This window comes from Etheostoma cragini, chromosome 18 (genome assembly GCF_013103735.1).
Source record: "Etheostoma cragini isolate CJK2018 chromosome 18, CSU_Ecrag_1.0, whole genome shotgun sequence".
NCBI classification, from domain to species: domain Eukaryota; kingdom Metazoa; phylum Chordata; class Actinopteri; order Perciformes; family Percidae; genus Etheostoma; species Etheostoma cragini.
The window spans coordinates 14,146,002-14,171,830 of NC_048424.1; the positions used below are offsets into that span (position 1 = coordinate 14,146,002).

Sequence of the window (25,829 nt, forward strand, 5' to 3'; positions counted from 1 at the left end):
CAAGCTGCAAAATTCCACCATCAAATCTAAACTGTGGTGTAGAAGCCAGTAGAAGTAGCTTGTCCTCTGGCACGATGTCTCATTTTATCATGGCATCCACAGCAGAGCTTTAGTATTAATGTGGTGGTGATTTATTGATGTTAAAATGCTATTATTAGCTTCTTCATCTTAAGTGGCCATCCTCTGATTTGAAAAATATACTTTCTGACATTCTAAAAACTCACATGGGTACGTTATGCAAAAGTTGCCTTTGACACCCAGTTGGAACCAATGAATAGGAAGCTGTACAAATTCAAGGAATATAGTTTATTTCTACCTAATCAGCTTGGATTATTTGTCAACCACCAACCAACACAGCAACAAATCACCAGTATTATAAGGACACGTTAGCAAGGCAGAGCTTAAACCTTTAGCAGAGACGATCCCGCTCCAGGAAAGCAGCAGTTTACACAACAATAGCATCCTAAGTAGATGGCACCCTCAGCACCTGCTTATCCTTAGTTTTTCATGAGGACTTCCTTCATAACGGAAAGAAATACACTTTCACTCAACAGACTCAAGAACTGCATGATTGTGCGATCCCTTGAGCAATAGGTGTACCCAAGGGCGTACTGGTGTGGAACAACAATGTCAGCACATTGTGACACACGAGGTCCAACAGGGAGGAAAACTTGGTTGTTCGGTTAGCTTCAGGAAGCCCGGGAGCGTGAGGCTTGTGTTTTATTCATGGGGCAGGAAAACATGAAAACTACAGCAAACAAAAAAATCCTACAGTAGGGGAAATAAGGAAGAGAAAGAAAGATTTAGAGCAACTGAAAGAATCTCAACATAAATGCGTGAGGGAATCTAAGAAGTAAGTGATGATAACACTTTTTATGGAAGATTAAAATAGGAGGTAAAGCATTATGTGACATAGGATGCTGCATAAAGGAAACGGGGGAATGAAAGACACGGCAGGTTATTGCAGTCCTCATGCTTCTGTCTGATTAAAGACTATGGTTACAGCTCCATAATATCCTGTAATATGGAGCTTAGGACGTTGAAATTAATATTTTCATTGCATGTCATGAACCTCTTACGGAAAGCCATTCAAAATGGATTTCTAAATTAATGTATGACGCAGATTTTTAAAGTTAAACATAATAAAGAGGATGTTTGCTGAATATAAATCAGCAGAGGTTTCTGACCATGATTAACCAAAGGATAAAAGAATTATGTGAATAATTCATGATGATTGATGTTTAAGTTGCAACAACACGCTATTATCCATGTCCCATCGCCAAAATGCTATTTGACTATATTGTTAATCTTGTTGTCTTCGATTGGAAATGCCCTCTCTTTATTTAGAAATGCACGATTGGGGTCAGGAAACCCAAGAAATAATCTGCTTTTGCCATTTCTCTTTTAAATGCAGATTAATCAGACAAAGGTTAAGGGTGACAGCTAAGAAGGAAAACCTTGGTGGGTTTTTTTGCAGTGTGGAAAAAATACTAAGAAGAAGTGTATAATTTTGCATGGATTCTTGTGATAGTTAAATATTACATGCCTCATTTTTACAGCTGATTTAGGCATATTAATCATGAGGTAAGTACTTAGTCTGAGCACCACAGGGTGTCCTTTGTGGGAGAGACACCCAGAGCAAATAAAAGCAGTCTGCTGTATGGCTGCATCAGTATTATGAAGATGGATCAATGGTAGCTTAAGTATGCAACTTCCAAAGGCTGTAACCATCTGTTGGTATATGTACAGTATACGCTTCTCTGGTTTATATTCATGGTGAAATGTCAGTATTTGCCAGCTTTGTTGCAAACAAGACAATATATGAAGGTATTTAACTTGTAACAAAGTATTTTTTTCAAGTGTTGTATTAGTACTTTTACTTATGTTAAGGATCTGAATATTTCTTTCACCACTGCAAGAGAAAAAGCAACCCTTGTTCCAGACTATTTACCACGGGAGTTGGGAACATCATCAAGGTCCTCATCTTATCCTAACGTGGAGACACCCAGAGACTCGTCACACAGAGCAGTCCAAGTGTGAAGGACTCTGACACCTCAAAGTACAAAACCACGACAACGTAAAAATCATGAATCCCTTCATGTCCAATCATTTTCTACCACAACAAGTGATTTAAATTCCAATTCCAAATTGAATTTTTCTTTTTTTTTAATTTTCAATAGTCAATTGCAAGTACATTTCCACTTTCCCTATATATATTTATATATGAACTACATTCAGATGGTTCAATTTCAACAAGCTCAATACAGATCCAAATATCCAAGACAAGTTCAGTTGTTCAATTCGACATGGTCAAATTCAGACACTAGAATTGATCCAGTAGTAATTCAACTTCACAGTTACACATTCAGTTGCTTACAGTACACAATACATTCTCATAAAAGGGTCCGTATGATATTGTGCGAAAATGTATGCACAGCAAAACGTTTGATATCCTACGAAATTAGGAGAGTGCCGGATGGTCATGTGGTGCTGGCTGGCTACGAGCTCCATGACGCCGAGCGGCTGTTGCTAGTTGTTTAAGTCGCTAGACGCCGGCTAGAGACCTTTGTTGTATCAGCGGTATTTGGTAGGAATATAAAACCAGCCACAAAATCGACTGGTTAAGATTAGGAAAACCCTTGTGTTTTGGAGTAAAACACTTCTAAGGAACACTTATTACCTTGGTAAAAGTGTTTAGTTTTCCCTGGGAAGCGAACTCCACTCTCTGGCTCTAAAGTCCCCTTTGTTAATTCCCTTCCATCCACCCCGACCTCCTTGCTTCACAGCCAGCTGCGTTCTTATACAGCGGACGTCAATGTAGTTAATAAAAACATGGAATGCTTACGATTTACATTGCTAAACGTTTCATAGCTTTCTGACAAATGAGTCATGAAAACAGGCTGCAGTACAACATTCAAATCCTTATGGTCATTAGTAATTCCATAGAAATGAGGCATACATGGCCATCTCCATTGACTCCTTATCATTCGTGATTACTATACAAATATACAAATAGTGACAGCTCTGCCAACTGGGATCCTCATCTTCAATCTATTTCTTTTTTACTTTTATAATACTGTACGTTTATTCATATAGTAAATTTTGGATGTACAGTTGTGTTCAGAATAATCGCAGTGTGGTTAAAATAGGGAATAATGCTCAAAATCCTTAGAATAGCTTTTAATTCCATAATATCAATGCATTGGGAACACTGCACATTCAATTCCAAATCACAACATGACAAACATTGATCAAGTTTGTGTTATACCTTTACAGAAAGTGAAGAAAAAGGAATATTACACTGTTCAAACAAATAGCAGTATTTGCATTTTTCTTTATTAAAATCAAACATTTACTGTATGAACTGAAAAATGTCTCAACGGTTTGCTTTACTTTGAATCACTGCAGTAATATTTAGTTCCATAACCATTAGATTAGATTAGAATATATTAGATTATACTTTATTCATCCCACAGTGGGGAAATTCTCTTATTACAACAGCAGCAGTTTCCTACAGTAAAAGCAAAAAAAAACAAAAAAACACAACAGGCAAACAACAGACAATGAACAAAAGGTATTGAATTAATGTAAAAAACGTTTCTGAGAACCGCTTCACATCTGTGTTGCATGGAGTTGACCAACTTCTGGCACCTGTGAACAGGTATTCCAGCCCAGGACGATTGAACTACATTCCACAATTCCTCTGCATTACTGGGTTTTAACTCATAAACAGCATTTTTGATGTGATCTATGGGATTGAGGTCCGGGGATTGGGCTGGCCACTCCATAACATCAGTCTTGTTCATCTGGAACCAAGATTTTACTCACTTACTGGTGTGTTTTGGGTCATTTTCTTGTTGAAAGACCCATTTCAAAGGCATTTCCTCTCCAGCATAAGGCAACAATACCTCTTCAAGTATTTTGATGTATTGAAACTTATCCATGATCCCTGGTATGTGATAAATAGGCCCAACACCACAGTATGAGAAACTTCCCCAAAACGTGATTTTTTGCAGGGCCATGCTTTACTGTCTTAACAATGTACTGTGGCTTGAATTCAGTGCATGGGGGCTGGGGGGGGGGGGGGGGGGGGGGGGTCGTCAGACAAACTGTCTTATGCCCCTGGACCCAAAAAGAACAATTTTGCTCTCACCAGTCCACAGAATGTTGCGCCATTTCTCCTTTGCGAAGTCAATGTGTCCTTTGGCAAATTTCAACCTATTCAGTACATGTCTTTTTTTCCGCAATGGGACTTTGCGGGGGCTTCTATGCTTCACATAGCCTTCTTCTGATCGTAACAGTACTCACAGGTAACTTAAAGTATTCTTTGATTTTCCTGGAGCTGATTACTGGTTGTTCCTTTGGCATTTTGGCTATTCTTCGATCCATTTGAATGGTAGTTGACCATTTTTCCCACGTCGTTCAAGCTTTGGATGCCATTTCAAGGACCTTGAGATTGTTCTGTCTGAGCAGCATTTCATTTTCTGCAGTTCTTTATATGTTTTCCCCTCTCCAATCAACCTTTTAATCAAAGTTCGCTGTTCCTCAGAGCAATGTCTGGAACAACCCATTTTGCTGAGAATTTCAGTGTGAATGACCTAAACCCGCATGCACAACATTTGATTCTTTCCTTCCTTCAATAAGGGCCATAATTGATACCTGTTTCTTCACAGAATCAATCACCTCACTAATTGAACACAACACTGATATTATTTTGAACATGCCCCTTTAGATTACAGTTTAAATTACAGCAGTTTGCATGTCGTGACTGTTGGGTCTGTTGGTTTTATTTGACTCTACAACACTTACTAGGAAATTATTTGCCACTAAGAAATATCACTTCTACCAAACATATGATTTATGAGGTTAGTGATGTTGGACTGCTATTTCTGCCCTCTGAGCTTTATAGGCTTCAACTGATCCATATTAAAAAGTCAGACTTATGACACTTTTTAAGGTCTAAACAATGGAGCGATAACAATCAAATTAGATGGCAACGGTTTGATTTATTGCTGTTACTATTGTGGTATGTGTCTGTGTGTGTATGTGTTAATTTATGTCTAAAGTGAGGAAGCAAATTAAACTTAATTGAATCATCTGCAGGGTGCCGCTCTTGACAGGTGGGATGCTGTAAAGTTGTTGTTTCTGAGGGAACGACAGCTACAACTTAATCTAATGGGAACAAGTGTTCCGTAAACTGTTACCTGCTGGTAGATGTCAAAGAAAATCATCCTTCCAGTTTTTATATTAAATCTAAAAACTCCCTGTCTGTGTGTTTTTTCTCCAGATCTGAGAGTGCTGAATGCTGAATGTCATTAGCGCCTTCACTGAAATCCGCGCACGCCATTGAGGAGCACATCCTGTCTTATTTCACCTGTCACTTTCCCAGCTCTTTGCAAGAGCTAGCATCACTAAGAAGCTCCCCCTGCATACATTTTGACCCCTGGTGCTATGGAGAATCTCAGTGAGCTCCAGAACCCATTGTTGGACAAAAACAGTAAGCACATGGTCAACTGTTATGGGGGTGACTTCCCTAATAACCAGTACCAGGAAAACATTATTAATTACTTTGCTGGTGGAGGAGAGGGGGGAGGAGGGAAGGTGAATAACGGCAACGTAGTGAGCGGGAGTAGTTACAATACCAACGGGAAAATGAAATCTCAGCAGCTTTTGGACGCCACCTCACTGCATCTGGCGGTAGAGGCATTCTACAGGCCCAACTTCATCCTGTACAAGGAGGACAGTGGCAGCATTAAGGCTAAGGAATATAAAAGCGAGTGCTGTGAGACTACATTCACAGAGAAGAAAGCAAAGGAGGCATCCAACACAGCGGGGGCGGACACGCCTGGCACCGAGGATCCCCAGGCGAAGCTTCTGGAGGACGGCGAACACGTCAAGATCCAAACCGTTTCCTATGAGGTTGAGGAGGAGGAGTATGTGGAGTATGAGGTAAGAGAGAAAAAGCACAAGTGGAATAAAGGAAGAAGCGAAGAAAGCTTCCATTTGACCAGAATGGATTGTTTTTAAGGTCAACGAGATCGGCAGTAAATAGACGTGTTTTTTTTTTCAATCAGTGTCAATTTCTATTATTTTCTTAAATTAAAGAAATGTGTTTTGTGTGTAGCACTTAACCGAGTGCTTCACAACAGTGTATAGTCCATCAAGGACGAATAAGATCCATGCAGATGAATGGATTTTAGATTAGTGAGAGATTTTAAGGCAGGTCAGGTACATTTCTCTGGCGGTCAGGGAGAAACTTGTGTGATCTTAGTGTTTTCAATAAAAGGCTCATTTCAGGCTGATATACAATCCGATCAAGGCCTGGGTACCTGAAGTGTAGTGTTGTTTGTGCTAAATTAGAGAAAGAGCGAGCATGCTGGTATCCCTGTGGTTTTTGTACATTTGTATCGTTACATGATTGGGCTCCACGCCTGGATCAGCCTGACGTTTTACTAACCACAAATCCCATTTGATCCACTGACCTTGGCCTCAATTCCCAACTCTAGTAAAGTTCACCATCAGCTCATATTAAATCACCCATGCCTGGCTCACCCAGGGATATTAGGTGGTACAGAACTACAGCATTAGCCACAGAATTTTCACTTTCAACTGGCATGGAAAAGCACTCTAAAGGATTTAGGGGATTGGACAGGCAGAACAGGGGGCTGAGGTTGACCAGTGTCCTGGCTGCAAGACCTAATGGACCGACTGCCACACATGGGCGAGCCTGCTAGAAGGAACCTGTACTGCTGTGATAAACATGTAGCTGCTGAAATGCAACGTGTGGTGCAACGTGGTGCGTATAGCTGGGGGACTCTGCAAAGAGAAATGGTCGCTCACTAACTTCAAGAAAAACGTTGCAGATGGAAAAGAGAAAATGGGTTGAAAAAGATGATCAAATAAACATATTTTCTGACGTGATTGAGTTCTTCCCGTTGTACTTTTTCACTTGTAAAGATAGGGTGATCGTCACAAAGAAGAGATGAGTGGAGCCTCCTCTCATTCAAAGGTTAAGTGAATACATTACCATATTGTTCATATATTTCTACACACTTCCTGGCATCAGTGACAAGATGCAAAGAGGAAAATACTCAGTGGGACTTATTATGTAGCGTCCCAGCAGTAGACCATAGACACCACAAAGAGCCGTGTGTCTCCGCCAGCCTTCTCACACTCACATAAGTTCGCATTTGAAATGTTTAGCAGTTAACAAAACACAGAACAATATGTATGTATGATGTAACCTGTTGGCAAGCACACAAAAGTCATCTCCCAACCGTTATAGACTATTCATTATTTACTCGTCCACCACGTTTCTCTTCTAAGGGTTTGTATCTGAGTTTTCTTGCAAACAAACAAAGGTTATGTGTACAAACTCAATACATGTGTATCCTTGAGCTCTTGGAATTGTGTTGAATGTGTTTCCTTCCTTAGAAAACATTAAGAGAGCTGATCTTCTTAATATTTTAATTTGTACAATATTTACATGCTGTGCAGCCTATGCTTTGCACATTGCTGCCACTAACTGCTGATCAGCGGGAAAATGTGAAACGGCACGTCATGCTCGCATGTGCATGAGACAAAAAAAATAAAACATAAGGACCCACTTGTGAAAACACAGCTCCATATCACTACTACTGGTTAAAATCTCCACAGGGTTCCTTTAAAGGCCCAATTACAGTCTGACCACAACTGCGGAAAAGACCACAATCTCATTAGGAATTACATTACAAAATATCTGTGTTAGAAAGTCCTGTACAAACCTGTGTGAATAGAACTTCGAGGTTAAGTAAGTAAGTTCTCAACTGTAACGAGAAAAACGTTTTTATTACGCCACTACTCTGACTGGCCTCTTCAGCGGTGACCGAGGCTCATGGGTATTGTAGTAGACCTACTTAGAACTGTCTGAAGAAACAACGTTGAAATAATTAAACCTTGTGACGGATGTTACATCCAGGAGAGTCCTAATTTTCTAAAATTGAGGAAATTGGTTAACCCTTGTGTTGTCTTGACTTTCGGGACCCTCTCGTATCCCTCGGGTCAAATTGACCCATGACTGATTTGGGGTTTTAATAACAATTCTGAATTCAAATTTTACTTCAGAATCTCTTAAGAAATATTGTCTTTATCTCAATTTCAAACAATTGAGATAACACACTGTATATGTTTAGGGAATGCAATCAGTCTCCACTAGAACACAATTAAATATGGAAGTGTTGTTGTTGTTTTTTTGTCATGAGGTTATAATTCATGTTAAAAATCCACTATGTGATCGTGATTATCTTGGAAAAGGGGTCATATGCAGAATAAGTTTCTGAACTGAGTCAGGAATACATGTTTATCACAGAAAAGAATGTAAGGCCATTGATTTTCAGGTAGAAACATTTTTCTTCTTCTAGAAATTTTAAATGGGTCAATTTGACACAAATACGATACAAGGGTTGAAAGAAAAAATGCCACTTCGTGAATCTATTGGTTATAAATTAAATTAAAAGATTGAAATAGCTCTTTGAAACAAATGATGCCTTTCAAAGTGTCAAAGCTCACATGAAGTAAGTGTGTAATTAAGTGTGAATAAATATTATTTAGTGTTATAATTTGCGAGTAATTATTATTCCTCATGGGTATCATTTTGCCCCATCTGTTTTAATTGACCACTTTGGGTTGAACACAAATACTGTTTTTTTTTCTAACTATACAACATACAGTACATACTATATTTAGAATGCTGAATGCACTGTATATCCTAAAAACTCCACTGGAGAGAAATTGAATCCAATCTATTATCACTTTTTAAGGGAGGTACACATGAAAGATTTAGATAGTGGAGGCTTCTTCTTGAGGAGGTAGGAGTAGGAGTGGAACAAAGGGATGAAACATGTTGCCTTTATGTGCAAGATATGTTCTGGTATAACCTAAACTGTTCAGTTCTTCTTAGTTACACAGCAGTTTTGTGTTTCTGTATTGGTGGATGGAGGAATATCTGCTTTTTTTTTAGGAAATGATGGTTGTTTTGATTATGAGTGACAGTGGGGTGGCTTAGTGCAACATTATAAGGCACCAACAGCTTGAAAGCAATGTTACCTGAGAGGGCAATATTTGCTTCTATTATAGGTATGGTGGCAGTAAAAAGCATCTTTGCTGATCATTATGTCCTTTGCTCAAACTTTAAGCATTGTTTTTGAGCTGCTTTTTAGCTGGGCTTCTCCTCAGCTGAAGTATAAGCTTCCACACAAAAAGGACGTGGCTATGAGACAGGAGTCGGTAATACAAATATGTAGGGCTGCGTATTGTTCAAAAACAATCGGTACCGGAAGCAATACCAATTCCAATACCGTGTCTGCAATCCTGGTTTCTAAAAGATATCTTTTTTGATACAATTTTTATTGATAAAAAATGTAATATTCCACAGTAGGGAACAATATTTTAATTTCTTTATCTCGTCCTACGTGAGCCCCGTCTCTGCATAACAGAGTTTTTCCTGAATGTCTCTAAGACATTTAACGTTAGACAGCCAATCAGCATTATTAGATCCTGGGAGAAGCATGCTGCATGCTTATTGGCTCACTGACACTGATGAAATTTACTCTATAGGGTCGTGGATGACAAGGCATTTTTTGGATATTTGATACTTTAGAGGCAATTCGGTTGGAGCTTAAATAGTTGCTATTGCTGCTTTTTCATACTCCACCTGTCACCTTTGTGTCTCTTTATATGCAGCTCCTCCTCAGTGAGTCATATTGATTTAAGAAAGGAATAAGTAAGGTGTGATGCCTTTTGCCTGATTCAGCTCAAAAGTTTTCAGCAAGAAAAGAGTTCAAAAGATTTTTCACCAATCGTTTTGCCTAACTGGATCGGCTTCTTGTACGATGCTTAGTACATAATCATAATCCTGCGATGTGGATCGATTTTAACTCTGAAAAGTTTTCATCAGCACCTTTAAAGTGGATGAGACAGAAAGAGTAGCATTGCCAGAAAGCTGTTTTAACTGTAGCTTTGTTTGAGATTGGCAAACTGTTCTGGCTGCAAACGTGTCTCAAAAGGTCGATGCAGCAGCGCGTATGTCAATACAGCTCGATATTTAACCTGCTATATTAGAAGGATTACGGTGATTGGTTATTGTCAACAGGACTTGGCTTGAGGAAGTGACAGAAGGATGTTTAGAGGTACAGGCTGTCATGGAAGAATGTCGCTGCCTACCAGGAGCTGCACAAAAGGGGATCAGTGTAAAATAATAAGCTTTAAATCCTCACCAATTCATAAACGGTCTTTAACTTCAGGCGGTACAAGATGTGCTTTTTTTTTTTTTATTTAACTTGCAGATATTAAAAGCCTGCTGTTTCTTGAACGTCTTGTTCTTACTTCAGTAATAGCTGCATAGGTTAAACCTTTTATTCATGCACCAAAAACATCGAATTAGCTGTTCTCGGTAAGATTCTCTGAAAGCGTACAAAATGTTATGTCTTTGTTAAGGACATTTTCATGCCTTACATCTCCACATAGCATTCCCTTTATTGATTTAAAAGAGACTTCTGTTTGTATATCCTCAAGTTACACCACTTTCTTTTCCGCCTTTTTCATCAACTTCATAGAGGGTCCGTGAGGATAAGCACTAGCCCTGCTGAAGTTAAGTAGTTTTGTTGGTCAAAAAACAGTGTGTCGGTGTTGACAGAGAACATTTTGCAAAGACATTTTGTGATGCAGTAACACAGTCCTGTCTGAGGGGAGACAGCATACTGTTGCTCCTTGCTGAACCATATCAAGCTGGGAGGCTCGACCCCTTTGGCTCCCGGACTTATGCCAGGTGGATCTTCTGTATGTCAACACACCTGGCAGAGTAAGTCCCTCTTACAGCAGAGTATAGTTCCAGGAAGAATAAGGTGGTTGGACAAGACAAGACAAGACTACCGTCCACAGCAGGCAAGCTGTCAAGGTGTTCCATTTTCTGACGACACAGCGCTCATTGAGTTAATAAAAAATGATGATTATAGCTACTATCAAAAGGTGATAAAAGCCTTTGTTGATTATTGCGATGCGCATTTCCTGGAACTCAATTTAAGATAACTAAAGACTTAGTAATAGATTACAGGAGAAATAAGATCACACCTGAGCCAGTGGATTCAAAGGTGTAGAAATAAAAAGAGTGAACACATACAAGTATTGGGCATTCTTTTTAAAGACAGGCTACCATGGTCTGATCACGTGGATTCATTGATGAAAAAATTAAGTCCACGAGGGTACTGTATGAGGAAGTCACAGTCTTTTAAGGTGAATACAGATGTGGTCAGAATGTTTTTTATGTCAGTCATATGTAATGTTCCTACTGTGGGGTGGGGGGGGGGGGGATGCTGGGGTAACTGAGGAGGCCAGTGTTGATAGAGTGACTAAAAGGGCTGGAATAAAAGGTGGGAGAGTTAAATACAGTGGATCAGGTATATGATGATTGTTTGGGTAAAAATGACACAGAAATAACAAGGGACCCCCTGTTCATGGTAATCTGACTGACAGGGTCATGGAGCGTACGGTAGGCTAAGGCCTCCTGTGACACGAACTAAGCGGTACGCTCTCTCTTTTATAACTCAGACTATCAGACAGCACAACAAACACTTTAAACGTACATCATTTTGTTTTTTACTTTACTGTATTTATGTATATTATTGTACTGTATAGTGTATTTATTGTATTTATACTGTAGTTTGTATGGGTATTAAAGCCCTGTAATTTCCATTGTTATGGATGAGATAAACTTGACTTGACATGCCATGATCCAGGCATTGTTTAAACCATCTGCAGAGTGCTGAGGAGCTGACTGGGGTAAATAAACCAGCAGGGATTGATATACCTCCATCTTTACCAGATCCCATTGCTGCACTTCTTCCTTGGTAGTGAGTGTGTTTGCAGAGCACACATTTTTCAATATCAGGAAATGTATTTGTTGGTAACGCTTTCACATAGTGATTTGGTGACACCTGTGGTAACTGGTGTCGATGCTGAGAACTTCATAATACTATGGTCCCTATCTTGCATACGGGGCAGCGAAAGCAAGTGTCTTTTGCTGACGCAGTTGTCAATTTCCCATCCATGGGCGTGCTGGTCTTACAGGGAGGTGTGTTCAGGTACATTCTTGACGTATTGCGCCCTTGACCAAAAAAAAACCGGTCTGAAGTCAATAACGCAGCATTTCATTTAATTCATGTTATTTTGACAGCACATTTGTAAAATGTGCCTAGGCTCATGCACAGCGTGTAAATATTACAATGTGAAATAGTAGTAATGTGTATATCTACGTATATACAGTACATGGATTACCTCTTGGGACAGAGGATTGAGAGACAATTGAAAAACTCCGCTTCTTGCTCAGCAAATCCGCCATCATAATAGCAATGCGCCAAGGTACGAACGCACCTGGCTTTTAAAGGAAATGGGAGATGACACTGATTGGTTTATTGCATGTTACACCCAAAACACACCTATGATTACTGTGTTTATGACACTAAGTACAACCCTTTTGAACCATTCATCTGGTGCACGGACCCTTTTTTCCAACATTAAACTAGCAAAAGTTCATTCATTTGCCCTAGACGCACCTGCACCAGGCGTGCCCTTAGATCGTTAAAATAGTGACCTAGAAGTCCCAGAGTTCCATTTGAAATGACATGTTTATTGATCATGTGATCAGGAAACACGCCTTGAGCAGCTAATCTATCAGAACTACAACAGAAAGAAGTGAGGAACTCATGCAACCTGTGTTATTTATACTTTAAATCACTGTGGCTACACGTGGACTTGATTATGCTTCCTCTTCAAAATGATTTGGGTGTTCTACTCTCAGGATTACTGAAAGGGTGGATTCCTTCAGGGACAATGCTAACTACTGTCAAAAGAGAGGTAACTAACAGCTATAGTTAAACAAATACCAATCGTAGCATCTAAACTTGTGTTTGACATCTTGAAAATTGTAAGGAATATTATAACTTTAAGGACAGTGCTACCTACCTGATGTGATCCTGGATATCTTAGATCTTGCATTCATGCATTTGGTCCTTTAACCCTTGTGTGGTGTTTGGGTCTGTGGGACCTGTTTTCAATGTTTGCTAAAAGAAAAAAAATGTGCTTACATGCTTATTTCTTCTAACTCAAACTCCTTTGCTTTGGCTAATTTTCTGCAAAGAACATAAAAAAATAACTTATTTTCAATGATTGCACACGGTACACCCCCCCCCCCCACACACACACACACACACACACACACACACACATACACATAATAATGTATTAGGTGTTCAGGTTTACTGGACCCGAGTGTAAATAGAATGAAGGTGCTATGAAACTATGTTGTATTCCTGCATCTGCTATTTCCACACAAAGTTACAAAATTGATAAGTTCAAGCACTTTCACCTGTTCTAATTACGTTCTAAGAAACAAGCATCAATAATGATCAAAACTCTTGTTTCTACTTTTTTTTTCAACCTTTTTGTAATTGAATTTCCTCGTTTTCTCAAAAAAAACGAAATTGATCATAAATGTGATCTCCCAGCTGTAAATGGAAAATACAAACCATAAGTAATGTTTATACAGTATCTTTGGGAACTGAGCTACAATAAACACCTGTTAATTTTACATAAAAAAATCAAAAAAGTTTCACCTGCAGAAAGAAAATAGCACTTGAGCTATGGATTGACACTTGCCATTTATTTTTGTCTGCCATCTGTTACACCGTCTGCATGCAGTTTGAATTCATCAGTCCATTTCATATTTGCATAATTATTTGAAAATGTGCTGTGCAACATTTCAATAAAAATGGCTTGTATTAAGCTTTTCTGATTGCACCCCTTTTTCAGCACAGGCATCGGAAGACTAAAACCATGGGCATGGGTGGGAAATCAATAGTTAGATCAATTTTAAAATAAATATATTTGCTGCCCTCTGCCTTGATTCTGCAGTAGTTTAAATCAGACCAGGTTTGATTAAAGGAGTTATGCGTTCTCACTAAATCTGACATTAGTTCTTACACCTTCATTAAATCTAAAATGTAGTCATGCTGCAGTTCAGTGCACTCGTACGGTTCCTTTCCAGCATCCGATGTGAGCCAGTGTCATGTGTTCTATAGAGCAATCTAAAGTGACATATCCCATTTTACATTTAGCACTAAATGACAAACAGATCTTTTGGATCATTTCACTTGAGAAGTTGTCTAAGCAATTCTTTGGCGTTCAATCGTAGCAGCCTTGATGGAAATTCCAGACAACATTACATATTATTCCCCATACAGTATATTTATTCACGCTTGGAGAAGGATTTGGGACAAAATATTGGTCATTTTTTTAAATGTCGATCTGCTTGCAACTTCCATTACACAAAGTTTGAACATGTCAAGTCTAACAGTTCAACAAAAAATGGGAGCAAGAGAGAGAGAGAGAGAGAGCGAAAGAGAGATAGAGGTTAAAACCCTGGCTCCCTTCTCACCTTGAGGAGGTTCGATTATTTACAACGATGATAATGATTACTCAGAAAAAGGAACAAATAATCATTGAAGATAGAATACTTATTAGTAAATTTGTATGTTTGCATCAACATTGCTTATTTGCACTTTATATGTTGTGGGCGAAATGATGAAAAATCTAAATGTATATATTGATAATATCTTTTGAAGGATCGTTGATCACTCCCTCCTTTGACCCTTAAACAGACAACAGTCAATCTCAAAGAACTCAACTTTCAACTGTGAAACTGAGTTTCACAGCTTTAAAAAATCATTAAAGATTTGATCCATAATAAATGTGCATGTGTTAACGACGGTATGCAAGGTCCAAATGTGTGCAAATTCAACCAGAGGCACAGTCATGAAATGCAGATAACATGCACACCATATGAAAAATTAAACGTAAAAATTGAAAGCCAAAGAGGCCGGTCTATGATTGGTTTAACAACCTAAGTAAAAAAAACAATAGGTGAGACAAGTGGTTATAGCAGTTTACTAGAAAATAAAAAATGAAAGAGTCCCATCATTCTTGGCCTTGAATGAAGTTCCTGAAAAAGTAGCAGAGCATTGTCTCTCTGCCAAACTGAACTGGTGCTTTGCTAATCCTCGCCTGAACGGCAGCTAAAGGGTATTAGAAAGTAAATAATGAAAGATGCTTCTGTAATGCAATGGGTTTTAAATAATATCAGGATGATTACATTTTACAATTCTTAGCGGTTCTCTGGGGGGGGGAACTGATTGTCCATCAGTCTCTTGGATTTAGATTTTATATTTAAAAAGAAGCTAAAGGGAGATAAGGCTCTTGTTGCGCTGTACGTATGATCGGTGGGCAGTTACAATACCTTGCTTTTCAGCCTTAAATCCATTCTGTTCCAATCCACTACTCTGGCAGGCCACCTTCTCATTGGGTGTGAACATGTTATACAGCCTTGTCCTATGTCATAGTAAATGGCACAGGCTTATTGATAACCCTCTAAAATATACACTTCACTCTAATGCAGCAATTTCAGTAAGAGTGGCACTTATCTTAAGGTGTTGGTCTTAGTTATACTGTAGCTGAAGTATTTGGAGTTAGGACTTTTGGATCTGAGTTGACCAATGGATTCTGAAAGGTTAAACCGGGCATGTTGCAGGTTGGCACCTTAACACCTAAGCCACAAGAGTGCCGTAATAACGTTTTTTTTAACAAATGTATAAAAGAGGTATTCTGGTTCCATATGTCAAGAATTTATTTACATTTTTTGTAAGATTTAACGGGTAATTTCTTCACAACTCATTTTTTTGTGTACATTTCAACCTGTTTACAGAGCACGGTGAGAACACCAAGCATGGTGTGTAGTGTTCCCCTGTTGTAGCATAATTACACCATCCTAAATTGCACACCTGTCAACAACAGGCCACAGGGCAATGGAGAGAAAGAAACAAATATTGTGTTCATTAATTCATCGCAGGCGGGCAGGCAAGCCTCCCCCCCCCATCGACGACTGTAATACATATTTGAGAGGACTGCATCATGACAAGGCTCTTAGCATTGGAATCACACACTGTGTGACTGAGTGTCCCTCTGAGGTTCCTGAGTGTGGTGGACCTCATAGGGCTGCTGAGCCCAAGCATTGTGTAAATCACAAGTTCTTACAAACAGCGTGGTAAAGCTTGTATTTCTTTTGACCAGCCACCTTTGCTCTTTGGTAGCACTTAATCACACCACCCGATAAATTACAAACCCTTAAGACAACCCCCTCATATCTAAGGCCATGAGCTCCTAACCCAGAAGAACTTAACATGACCATCTGGAAAACGGAGGGCTAGATCTATGTACATTTGTTGTACAATGTACATACAATGCAGTGTTATCAGCGCCGTGGCCGTCAGTTCACGTCGTATTTACCAAACATCCACTACATTGATCGGGTAGTCAGCACCTTTCTCTGCCCACTATACCGTAAACTGTGCTGTAGCAAAGCGGTAATGGTGCTATGATATGGCTGAGGGCAGACTGAGATATTCCCACTGCTGAGGCTATGACTGTTTAAAAAGGACCCTGATGCAAATATTTGTTTTGAGCGAGCATTTTAACAACTGCTGGAATGGAATATGAATGCACAGTCTGAGATTCAATGTCACCGATGACTTCTTCCTGTAACTGTAATATTGCATGGCTTCTTAATCTGTAATGTAGGATTTTGTGCTCACTCCACAGAAAAAGTGTGATCCTTGCAGCAAAAATCTTTTTAGCTTGGTCTATCTTTGTGTTTCTCGGATTACTGCTGCCATTTCTCCAGGAGGCATATTTGAAGAAACCCGCTTGCGGCTGGTTTAAACCTGCTTTTAAGAGGCAGAGAATTTCCCCCGCAGTATTGAGGCACGCTCTTACTGGCAGTCTTTGTAAATCCTGTGGAATATATAATCAGGTGCACTTTCTGCGTATCCTCCCACTTTCCCCATGGCCCTCCATGAACGCATTTTGAAAAGTCAACTTGTCTCTTCTCGCTTACGTTGCAGGCAATATGAGATTTTAGCCCTGTCACTACCCGATGTGAGTCAAGTGAAGATGTGAGTTGTGCATGCGTAACTTTACGACAAGTAGCCTAGAACATGCTAACAGGGGTCTTCTCTGATGTTGATACAGTTCAAATGGACCTACATAATGAAGTTCGTACACTGCTGGCTACAAGTCAGCAATCAAACACAACATAGGCTGTCACTTGAATGGCGTTTTGAGCTAACGTTAGCAATCAAACAATCATAGATAGCTAAAACGTTTTTGAAATTATCTTATGTTATTGTTTATAATGAAAAAGTTTATTAATTTATGTATTTTGTAAATTTCAGTATGAAAAGCTCAAATCTGAGCACGTGCAACTCACGTCTGCACTCAGTTCACGTCTGACGAGACGCCCTGTTTGTAAATGGCCCGCATCGGTTAAGTCAGTCTTCATGAACAATTAACACCTGGTAAGAGGCGCAAACGGCTTGATTGATCTATCTCAGAGTGTGTATGATGAACTGATGCAGCATTTGGATGCAAAGGGTGCGACTGAACATTGTCTTGGCTGGAACTGCTCCGCCACTGACAGGGAGGCCAGATGACCTGCAGATGACTCTTGTGCAAAAGGAACATGCACCATGTTTTCTCAAAATATAATTAAATGAGAGGGGAATATTAAGAGGGCCCAGATCCCTAATGAAATGGCGTGATTCCTCATGGACATAGGACACTGTTGCAATCAGAAGATGCCATCAATTATAGTTTGTTTGTAATTTTGAAATGAATACGTATTCTCTATCAGGATTGTAAATGTGCTGAAATTGTAATTTTGTGCTGTATTGCATCTTTAATAGCACTCGCTCATTAACTTTGCTTATGCATTCAGCCAAGTAATTGAATTCCCCTTGGTTGATAAGTAGTTTTTGTCTGCAACCACAACTCTCTCTTCACTTCTACCATTGTGTAGCTGGTTTTCGCTTCATAAAATGGTTGAAGAGACAATATTAATATCTGTGGGTGCTTTAATCTGATTTGATGTGTTCGGGAATTTGTGTTTGTGGTGTGTATTTTATTTTCTCTCTCATACTTTCAGACGAGCAAGCTGCATTGCTCAGATCCAAAACATGCCTTTTTTCCTCCAGTATACAACCTTACAATTGTACAAGTTGGACTCACTGACTATGGAAGGGGAAATCATGCCCCCATAAAGGTCTGTGACATTTCATTTCAGATATTAGCTTCCACAACATGAATCTGCATTAAAAAAACGTGACTGTTTGATTTGATACACCCTAAAAGAATATAAGACTTTTATTCTAGACCGTCCTCACTAACACAGGTTAATAATGAAATCATAACATAAATCATTTTGGGACTCATTGGATATCGGCCTATTATGTTGTATAGGTATGAAGATGTGTTGTTAATCATAACTGTTAAATTTGAAGGGACACAGACAAATAATGGTGACAGGGTTCTTTTACTAAAATCCCCAAAATGACAGTACTTGTACACGTGCTCCAGACAGATTCCCTGTGTCTTTTTGCAAACTGTGCACAAAGTTTATATTTATTTTTTACATCATAAGTAAATCAAAAACAGGGATGATCTCCCTCATGCTTAGGTTTGAATTTCTGAACACATTAGCGCGTCACAAATCAAAAGAAAATCAAATGCCACATCCTTTGAGATACTTTGTACACAGTGGAGTGGTTCAGTTCAAAGATGCATTCAAATGCTCATGCTCACTGGCAGGCCGTCTTTATAATCTGTCTCCCACACAGGAGTTACGGCACAGCCCAAGACATCCACTTGACATTAGGACACAGGAAAAAAGGTACAATAGATCTCCAGGGGGACGGAGAGCAGAGGGTAAAAAAAAAAGTGGACAGGGGCATATTTCCTGTGTTGTGGAGGCAATTTTGCAACAAAGAAATGAGACAAGCCCTCCTCTTGGTTATGCTGTCATGGCAGAGTGGTGAAACCATCCATTAGTTCTTCATTACCTGTCACCCGGGGGCCACATGTTGACAGGAGTTACGCCCCACAAGACATATCTGAGTACAGCTAGCAGCACCGGCATGCATAGTCCTTAAGACTCACAGGTATAGGGGAGATAGGGAACGAAAGGCAACGCACGCACACAGATGCTCATTAAAAGTCAGATAGGAAAACAACATTCTGTTAACTTTAAATCCAACAGCTTTGCAGTAAATCCAAGGCCTGCGAGTCTGACCTGTAACTTCTGGTTTGCTGAGCTTCTTGTTGTCTTAAATTCATGGCCGACATGAATTTGTGGAAAAATAAGATACCGGTGGGATCCCACTCCCACGAGACAGCTTTGCAGAAGGATTGGTGGCCTGTTTTCTTTCGGTCTCCTGCAACCATTTGAAGGTTTCGTGATGAATGGCCTTCCTGTACATCCAGACAGGTTTGCATGTAGCTTCCTGTAGAGCACATGCAGCCCTGTCTGCACGCCTGCACTGACTCCAGCTGGCCTCATTGTTTGCCTGCTTCACTGACTTCCTCTAATTCTTTAACTTCTCTCTCCATCTTCCCTGGTAGCGTAAGCCAACCAAACAGCTAGCATCTCTGGATGATGTATGTTTTCATTCTCCAAACAGCCAAAGGGCTGTGCAGATATTGTCAGTAAGCTCTGAGCCACAAGGCAGAGGAAGGCTGCCTCTGCAGAGATTATGCTATTGTGTTTGCTTAAGGCCATGAAAGCAGAATGACATTATGCAGAATGTAGGCTGCATGATACTCGCGTGATGACCTTTTTTGCTTCGGCATTCCATCATAAAGAGAATGAAGATATATCGATCAGCTCAGCAGGGGTCTGTGTTCACAACTTTTAATAGAAACAGAAGCTTCACAGCAAGGTTTTGCTTGCTCAGTCTCTTTTGGAGTTTATTATACTTGTTTTGTTCTCTAGGATGTCTATTTTGTGTGTGTCTGTGTGTGTGTGTCCCTACCATTAGTAGGCAGGCCCCCACACATTTTACCACCCACCCACTAATCCCCACCATCAATCAGGAAACATGGCTATAAGGGCAGCCTGTTATTAAAACTAATTGAAATCCGTTTCACCCCTCAAAGCAAATTCATTTCCAACACTCCCACCCAGTAACAGTAATTTTACTTTTAATACAAAGCAAATACCTCTACACTGCACTCTTGCTTATTGAAATAAAACACTCACTTTGCACAACAGAATCCCTGTTTTTAAAAGAGTGGTCTGTAGCGCCCTTGTTCATTCAAATTATTCATCCAAAAACCTTTGCACCATTGTAATAAGATGACCTGATTTATGTAGTTTTCCTTTAAATTTAACAAACAAGCTTAGGATGCCCTGGTGGCCGAGGTGTTGGGGTCCCATATGTGAGCCGCATCGTATTTAGTTCTGCTTCACCACTTTACTGTTCTCACAGAAATAGAAGAATAAAAAAACAACAACAAACAATTCCTATGCTCCTTTGATTTCCCACCGCAGTTAACCAAGAGAAGCCTGAAAATTCACGAGTAAAGCGGAGTCATGAGCCTGTTGCGAGTCAGGATTACAATGTTTTTTCAGAGCAAAAACACCAGCCCAGGAAAAAAAAAACTAACAACTTTAATCTCTAACAACCTTTGAACATACACGTTCCATCAAAACAAGTTCCTATCAAGGCTATTTTGTAGCGGCACAGCGGCTCCGCCCGGCGTTTAGTAGCGCCCAACACGATTGTGATTGGTTTAAAGAAAAGCCAATAAACAAGAGCATGTTTTTCTCCCATCCCAGAATGCTGTGTGGACTCCCAAGAGCATCCTCTGCAGCGCTGTGGAGGAAGGTCTGGCAATGGGTACACCACAACCACAAAAACACATGCAGGGATTAAGAGTTAAACCCACTGATAAGGATTATAGCAACAAGACGGCAGATTGCTCAATGAGAAATCAGGGAGAAGAATTTCCTTTAAGATTGCCATCTTAAATTGGATGATTGGACTTTAAATATGCCCGCCCCCCCATCTCTAATTGAAAATTCAACTTTATATTGATCTCAATTTCTTTGACACAATAGTAAATTGTTTGCCTCGAATTCTTTCATTTATTTGTCATGTCCCACCCTCATGGCTCATCCTTTAAACAGGATGATGTGTGAAGGATGCAGCTTAATGGCTCCTATAGAAACCATGGCCTCAATCTGGGATTTTTTTTCATTACAAGCACCGTGGAAAATAAATCTCTGTTCTTAGCCCTGCCTTTGTTGTGGGGCAAAATACGCTTTATATGTGCCATATGTTTGTCCAAATGTGGTCATAAAAAACTACTGACATTTTGAAATTGTAATATAGTGGAATTTCCTGCTGTGGATCAGAACCCCCTAAACAGCATGCAGATGGATGAGTGGCTGTTCTCTTTTGCTGAAGGCATTTCAGATCTATGTGAGGAATGTTGCGTGGAGCGTGAAATAGTTTCATAAAGCTTTAGGGAGGAGGTGTGTTTGATTCATAACTATTTCTCATTTGAAAGCAAAGTGTACTTTCAACCGTGGCACTTTTTCATGCCATCTGTTGTTTGGATGCCAAAATGTAGGAATCTGCATTTCTCAAAACTAATGAGAAACTAATGGGCCATCCCAAAAAGTCCATGAATACGAGCTGTGACATTACGTGGAAGGAAATGATCCTGCATGCAGTGACTCGTTTGTTTTGTTTCCCATTAGACAAATGGATTTTGTCTTTTTTAATGAATGCAGATTCTTTCTCCTCCCAGTCGAGTTAAAAAACACCTCTACCTGTACACAGATAAAGGAAAACATTTTCTTTCATCGTTTACAGTGAAATGTGCCTCAACCCTAGTCTGGCTATTACCAGACCAAGCCAAGCTCAATAAATTTGAGATGGAGCATTGGTCTGGGGAGTCTGCTCTGCATTTTCTCTGCACAAGAGGCGTGATCAACGGCCTTGGTTCAAACGACTCAGTACGTAATTGGATAGTCCTTCAACCAATCAGGCCAACGATGCGGGTGACTGATTGGTTGACAGTGGCATTAAGGGCTTGCTGCGCTTCGGTGGCGTTTGGTTGCCATTATGTTGAATGTAAACAAGAACCTGCTTGGTCGCTTCTCCATAGTCATGTTAAACCCTCCAATAGCGCGCTAGCTAGATAAGCCAGTTTGTAACTGGTTCCCGCAAAATTGTGAAATGAAGCAAGAGAATTAAACGTGTAGGTTTCCAGACCGAGCTGCAGGTAGAGATCTAATTGCTGGCAGAGTGGGTGGGGTTTAACCAGTCTACCTCAACCCACCTGCATGACATGGATGCACTAACAAATAATTGTGATTGGCCGAAAGTGTGCCGCAAATAAATGACGTGTTAGAGATGGAGGGAAGAATGAAATCGGTCAAAATAAGTGTATGTCTTGACGGAAGTGGCAGTTAAAATAAGTATAGCATTCATGTAGTAATTTACAAAGTATCTGCAATGTACAAGGATAAATAGTATGTCATGCATGAATTAATGCAGGAGCAATATGTTAAATTAATGCATCAATTACGTTTTTCTTGCAGTTTACATATATTCTTTAAAACATTGAATTGGTGTTAACATTAACTAAACATTACTTCTTCATAACTTCATCATGTTTGTGGCCTTTAAAAAGTGCTGACCTGGTCCATCTTTAACATTGATAAATAAGATATTAATGGTGGCATTGAATTAAATGTATTAAAAATTAAAGTAGTCAGTTGGCATGACACTGAGGTCACTACATTGAAAAAAAATAGAGTATTCTGCAGATGCATTGTCATAGTTGCTTTATTCAAAACAACAAATGCCTGAGAACAATGTCCACCCAAATGGGATATTTATGAATTTTACTTTTTACTAACTGTCTGAACACAAGAAATGTCTTGACATTTTTAGTTTATTTGAGGGGTCCCAAAGATTGGGGCAAATGCCATCTTTAATCATATCTTATTTATCAATGTTAAAGCTTAAAACAATTCAATTGAGTTTAACTACCGATTTACCTATGAAGAAGACATGATCATTAATAAATCAGAAATCATGATGACTAATATACCTTAAATCAATGCATTAAGTCATAAATGAGATACTATTATTCATAGCACATTGCTGATAGTTCATGAAGTACTACATGAATGAATGCATGCTTTTTCATGCATGAATTTGTGATAATTCATGTACCATTATTAAAAAGTGTTAGCTTAGCACAAATCCTGGAAGCACGGGGAAACAGTCAGCGTGGCTTTGTTCCACGGTAACAAAACCCCCACCAGAACCTCTAAAGCTCACAAATTAACACATTATATCATGTTTGTTTAAATCCATATAAAAACATGTGTTAATATTATTTTTTTTGGTTGAGTACAGTGTGTGCCAGGTGTACCTCGCCACAACTTGGCATTTTAATACTTTTGTAAGGATTGACAAACTAGTGAGCTTTAGAAGGAATTATAGGCAGATGTTGTCTGTCTTCCCGTTTTCAGTCTTTATGCTAAGATAAGCGCCTGTAGCCTAAAACGAAATATAAACATGAGTGAGGTATTGATCTTATTATGAACTCTTCAAAAGAAAGCAAATACGTCTGTTCCACAAAATATCAAACTACGTCTTTGACACAGGACCCGCCGGTTTGTGTACTGCTAAGTCAGCACATATGACGTAACATGTCCTGTACATTTGCACATGTACAGGACACAAAATGTGTGTGTGGGGTTTGAACTGAGTTGGTGTTCTCTGTGCAGACGGACTGCTCCAGCGACAGCGAGAGCGAGGACAACTTCATAGTCGTCCCTCCAAGAGACCACCTGGGCCTGGCCATCTTCTCCATGCTCTGCTGTTTCTGGCCTCTGGGGATCGCAGCATTTTACTTTTCACAAGGGGTGAGGACACACACACACACACACACACACACACACACACACACACACACACACACCAAAGTTGTTGACTGTCATGCTGCTGAATGATTCATGATCTGTTTGTTGAGCTCTAACATAAAACAGGTGCATCGTCCCATACACACACACCTTTATGAATTTGAGACACGCGAGAACACAAAAAGACATGCACAATTACCCAGCTCTATGTATGACTCATCACACATCAAAAGGACAGGACTCTCTTACTGCCAACGCAAGGCCACTTTTTACTGGGTAACCCATCAATAACTCAAGGCAAATCTGTAATAGCTGCTTAATGCTCTGTATACAGGCTGAAAGCCACCTTTAGGAAGATTATATATTTCTCACTTCCAAGGCTCTGTCTGCAAACTCCAAAAATAAGGAGGCGACAAAAATACTAAGATGAGACGACCTTTGGAGTAGTGTCCTTTTCAAGAGGACTGAAGATGAACCCAATTACAGGTGGGCCTTTATTACATCAAACAGCCTTGTTGGAGCGTTAGTTTGGAAAGCAGTATTTGTGGGAAGAAATGCATGAAATCATACTAAAAATACAGTTTTTAGTAATCTTTTTGTGGCTTATATCTACCACTCTCCTGTTTTTTTAAATGTTAAGGAATGTCAAGGAATTAAACCAAAAGGAGTCTATTTAAGGATCAGAGCTTGGGTGTTTAATATCTTTAACGGGTAATAGATAAAACAATATTGCCTTGCCAGAGATCTGTGATGGAAAGATAAAGCCACAATATTAGGATTTGTAGAGAGATTGAGAGAGAGAGCGAGAGAGCTTATGCCTGGCACCCCTTGGGGGGGTATAGGTTGTTGGCGAAGGACCTCCAGAGAACTCTGAACTGTAGAACCAGCAGTTATTTCCAAAGAGTATAAGGCTGTGTGATTATAGAGTGTGATCTGTCACAGTATCAGCAGCTAAGCATCATATATGATCAGGCTACACTGTCCATTATGCAGTAGCTTAGCTGCTGTCATTGGCAAACTGCACATAATTGTCATCTAATGGATTCCAACCAGACTTCCTCCCTCTTCTCAATTCTGCAGGAAACAACTCCAATGGTGACCTGTCATTCAAACAAAGAGCCGAGGGATCGCTCCTTGTCGTACTGCTAATCAATTCTGTCTCTTTCGATATTCAACATGAAAGGCCAAATACATTAAATGGCGGACACAGACACACACAGCGTGTGTTTAAAAGCACATGTAAACACACACAAACACACACACTAGAGACAGACACGCCTCAGTCAATCAAAAGCTTGAGCATTCAGCTTACTTATCTGCGGGGGCGTGTAGTCCGAGGCAGATGAAGGCAGTCAGTGAATTATCTGGTCAGGGTCTAATTTGATTCTTCTTGGGTAATTATGGAGAAGTGATCGCTGTGTTTAAGAATGGATGGCTTTTCTGCCAATCTCTCTCCTTTAAAAGGTGCAATCTAGAAGAGCTGTCAGGAAAAGATATGGTGGGAGTCTGGGATTGTTTCATTTTATAGCTCAATAACCCACTTCACTGGTCTTTGTTTCAGTCAGTTGATCACGGAGCCCCCCCATAACTAAATTAATAAATTCTGTATCAGTGTAAGGATATTCTCAGCTTTGTCAGAACACGGCCTGGAATTTAATACTCTTTTTTTCTGCACCATCTGTACTGAGAGAAGAGTGTAAGGATCTGGACTGACCAACGAAGCCAGACTGCAATATCTAGATTTTTTTACGTCATTTCTAAAGTTTGTGACAATAAAATTTGGGGTTACAAATCTTCTTAAAATGACAGAATTAAGGTATAATGTATAACTACCCTGGTCATAAAGGAATCCAAACTTTATACCGATGTCCATTTTTTAAACTTTATTCCTTATAGAAGTATGATGGAACACCGTGAAAACCTGTCTGCCTGGTAGACCAGCTGTAAAATTAAACCAAAACAGGAGCTT

The 25,829-nt window shown here is 39.6% G+C and overlaps 1 protein-coding gene and 1 long non-coding RNA gene across 3 annotated transcripts in view; one reads left to right on the top strand and one right to left on the bottom strand.

The window, feature by feature from the left end:
- Nucleotides 1-25,829, top strand: part of syndig1l (synapse differentiation inducing 1-like) — a 41,178-nt gene that overhangs the window by 3,706 nt on the left and 11,643 nt on the right. For both annotated transcript variants that reach the window (XM_034900476.1, XM_034900477.1), the window contains exons 2-3: nucleotides 5,288-5,949; nucleotides 23,726-23,863. In XM_034900476.1, the coding sequence (XP_034756367.1) occupies nucleotides 5,452-5,949; nucleotides 23,726-23,863 (636 nt within the window). In that variant the 5' untranslated portion in view covers nucleotides 5,288-5,451. The remainder of the gene's footprint in view (nucleotides 1-5,287; nucleotides 5,950-23,725; nucleotides 23,864-25,829) is intronic.
- Nucleotides 3,817-17,479, bottom strand: LOC117961659. The gene is made up of 3 exons (XR_004660459.1): nucleotides 17,380-17,479; nucleotides 13,578-13,582; nucleotides 3,817-3,827 (listed from the first exon to the last, which is right to left on the bottom strand). It is a non-coding gene; the product is annotated as an uncharacterized LOC117961659 (long non-coding RNA).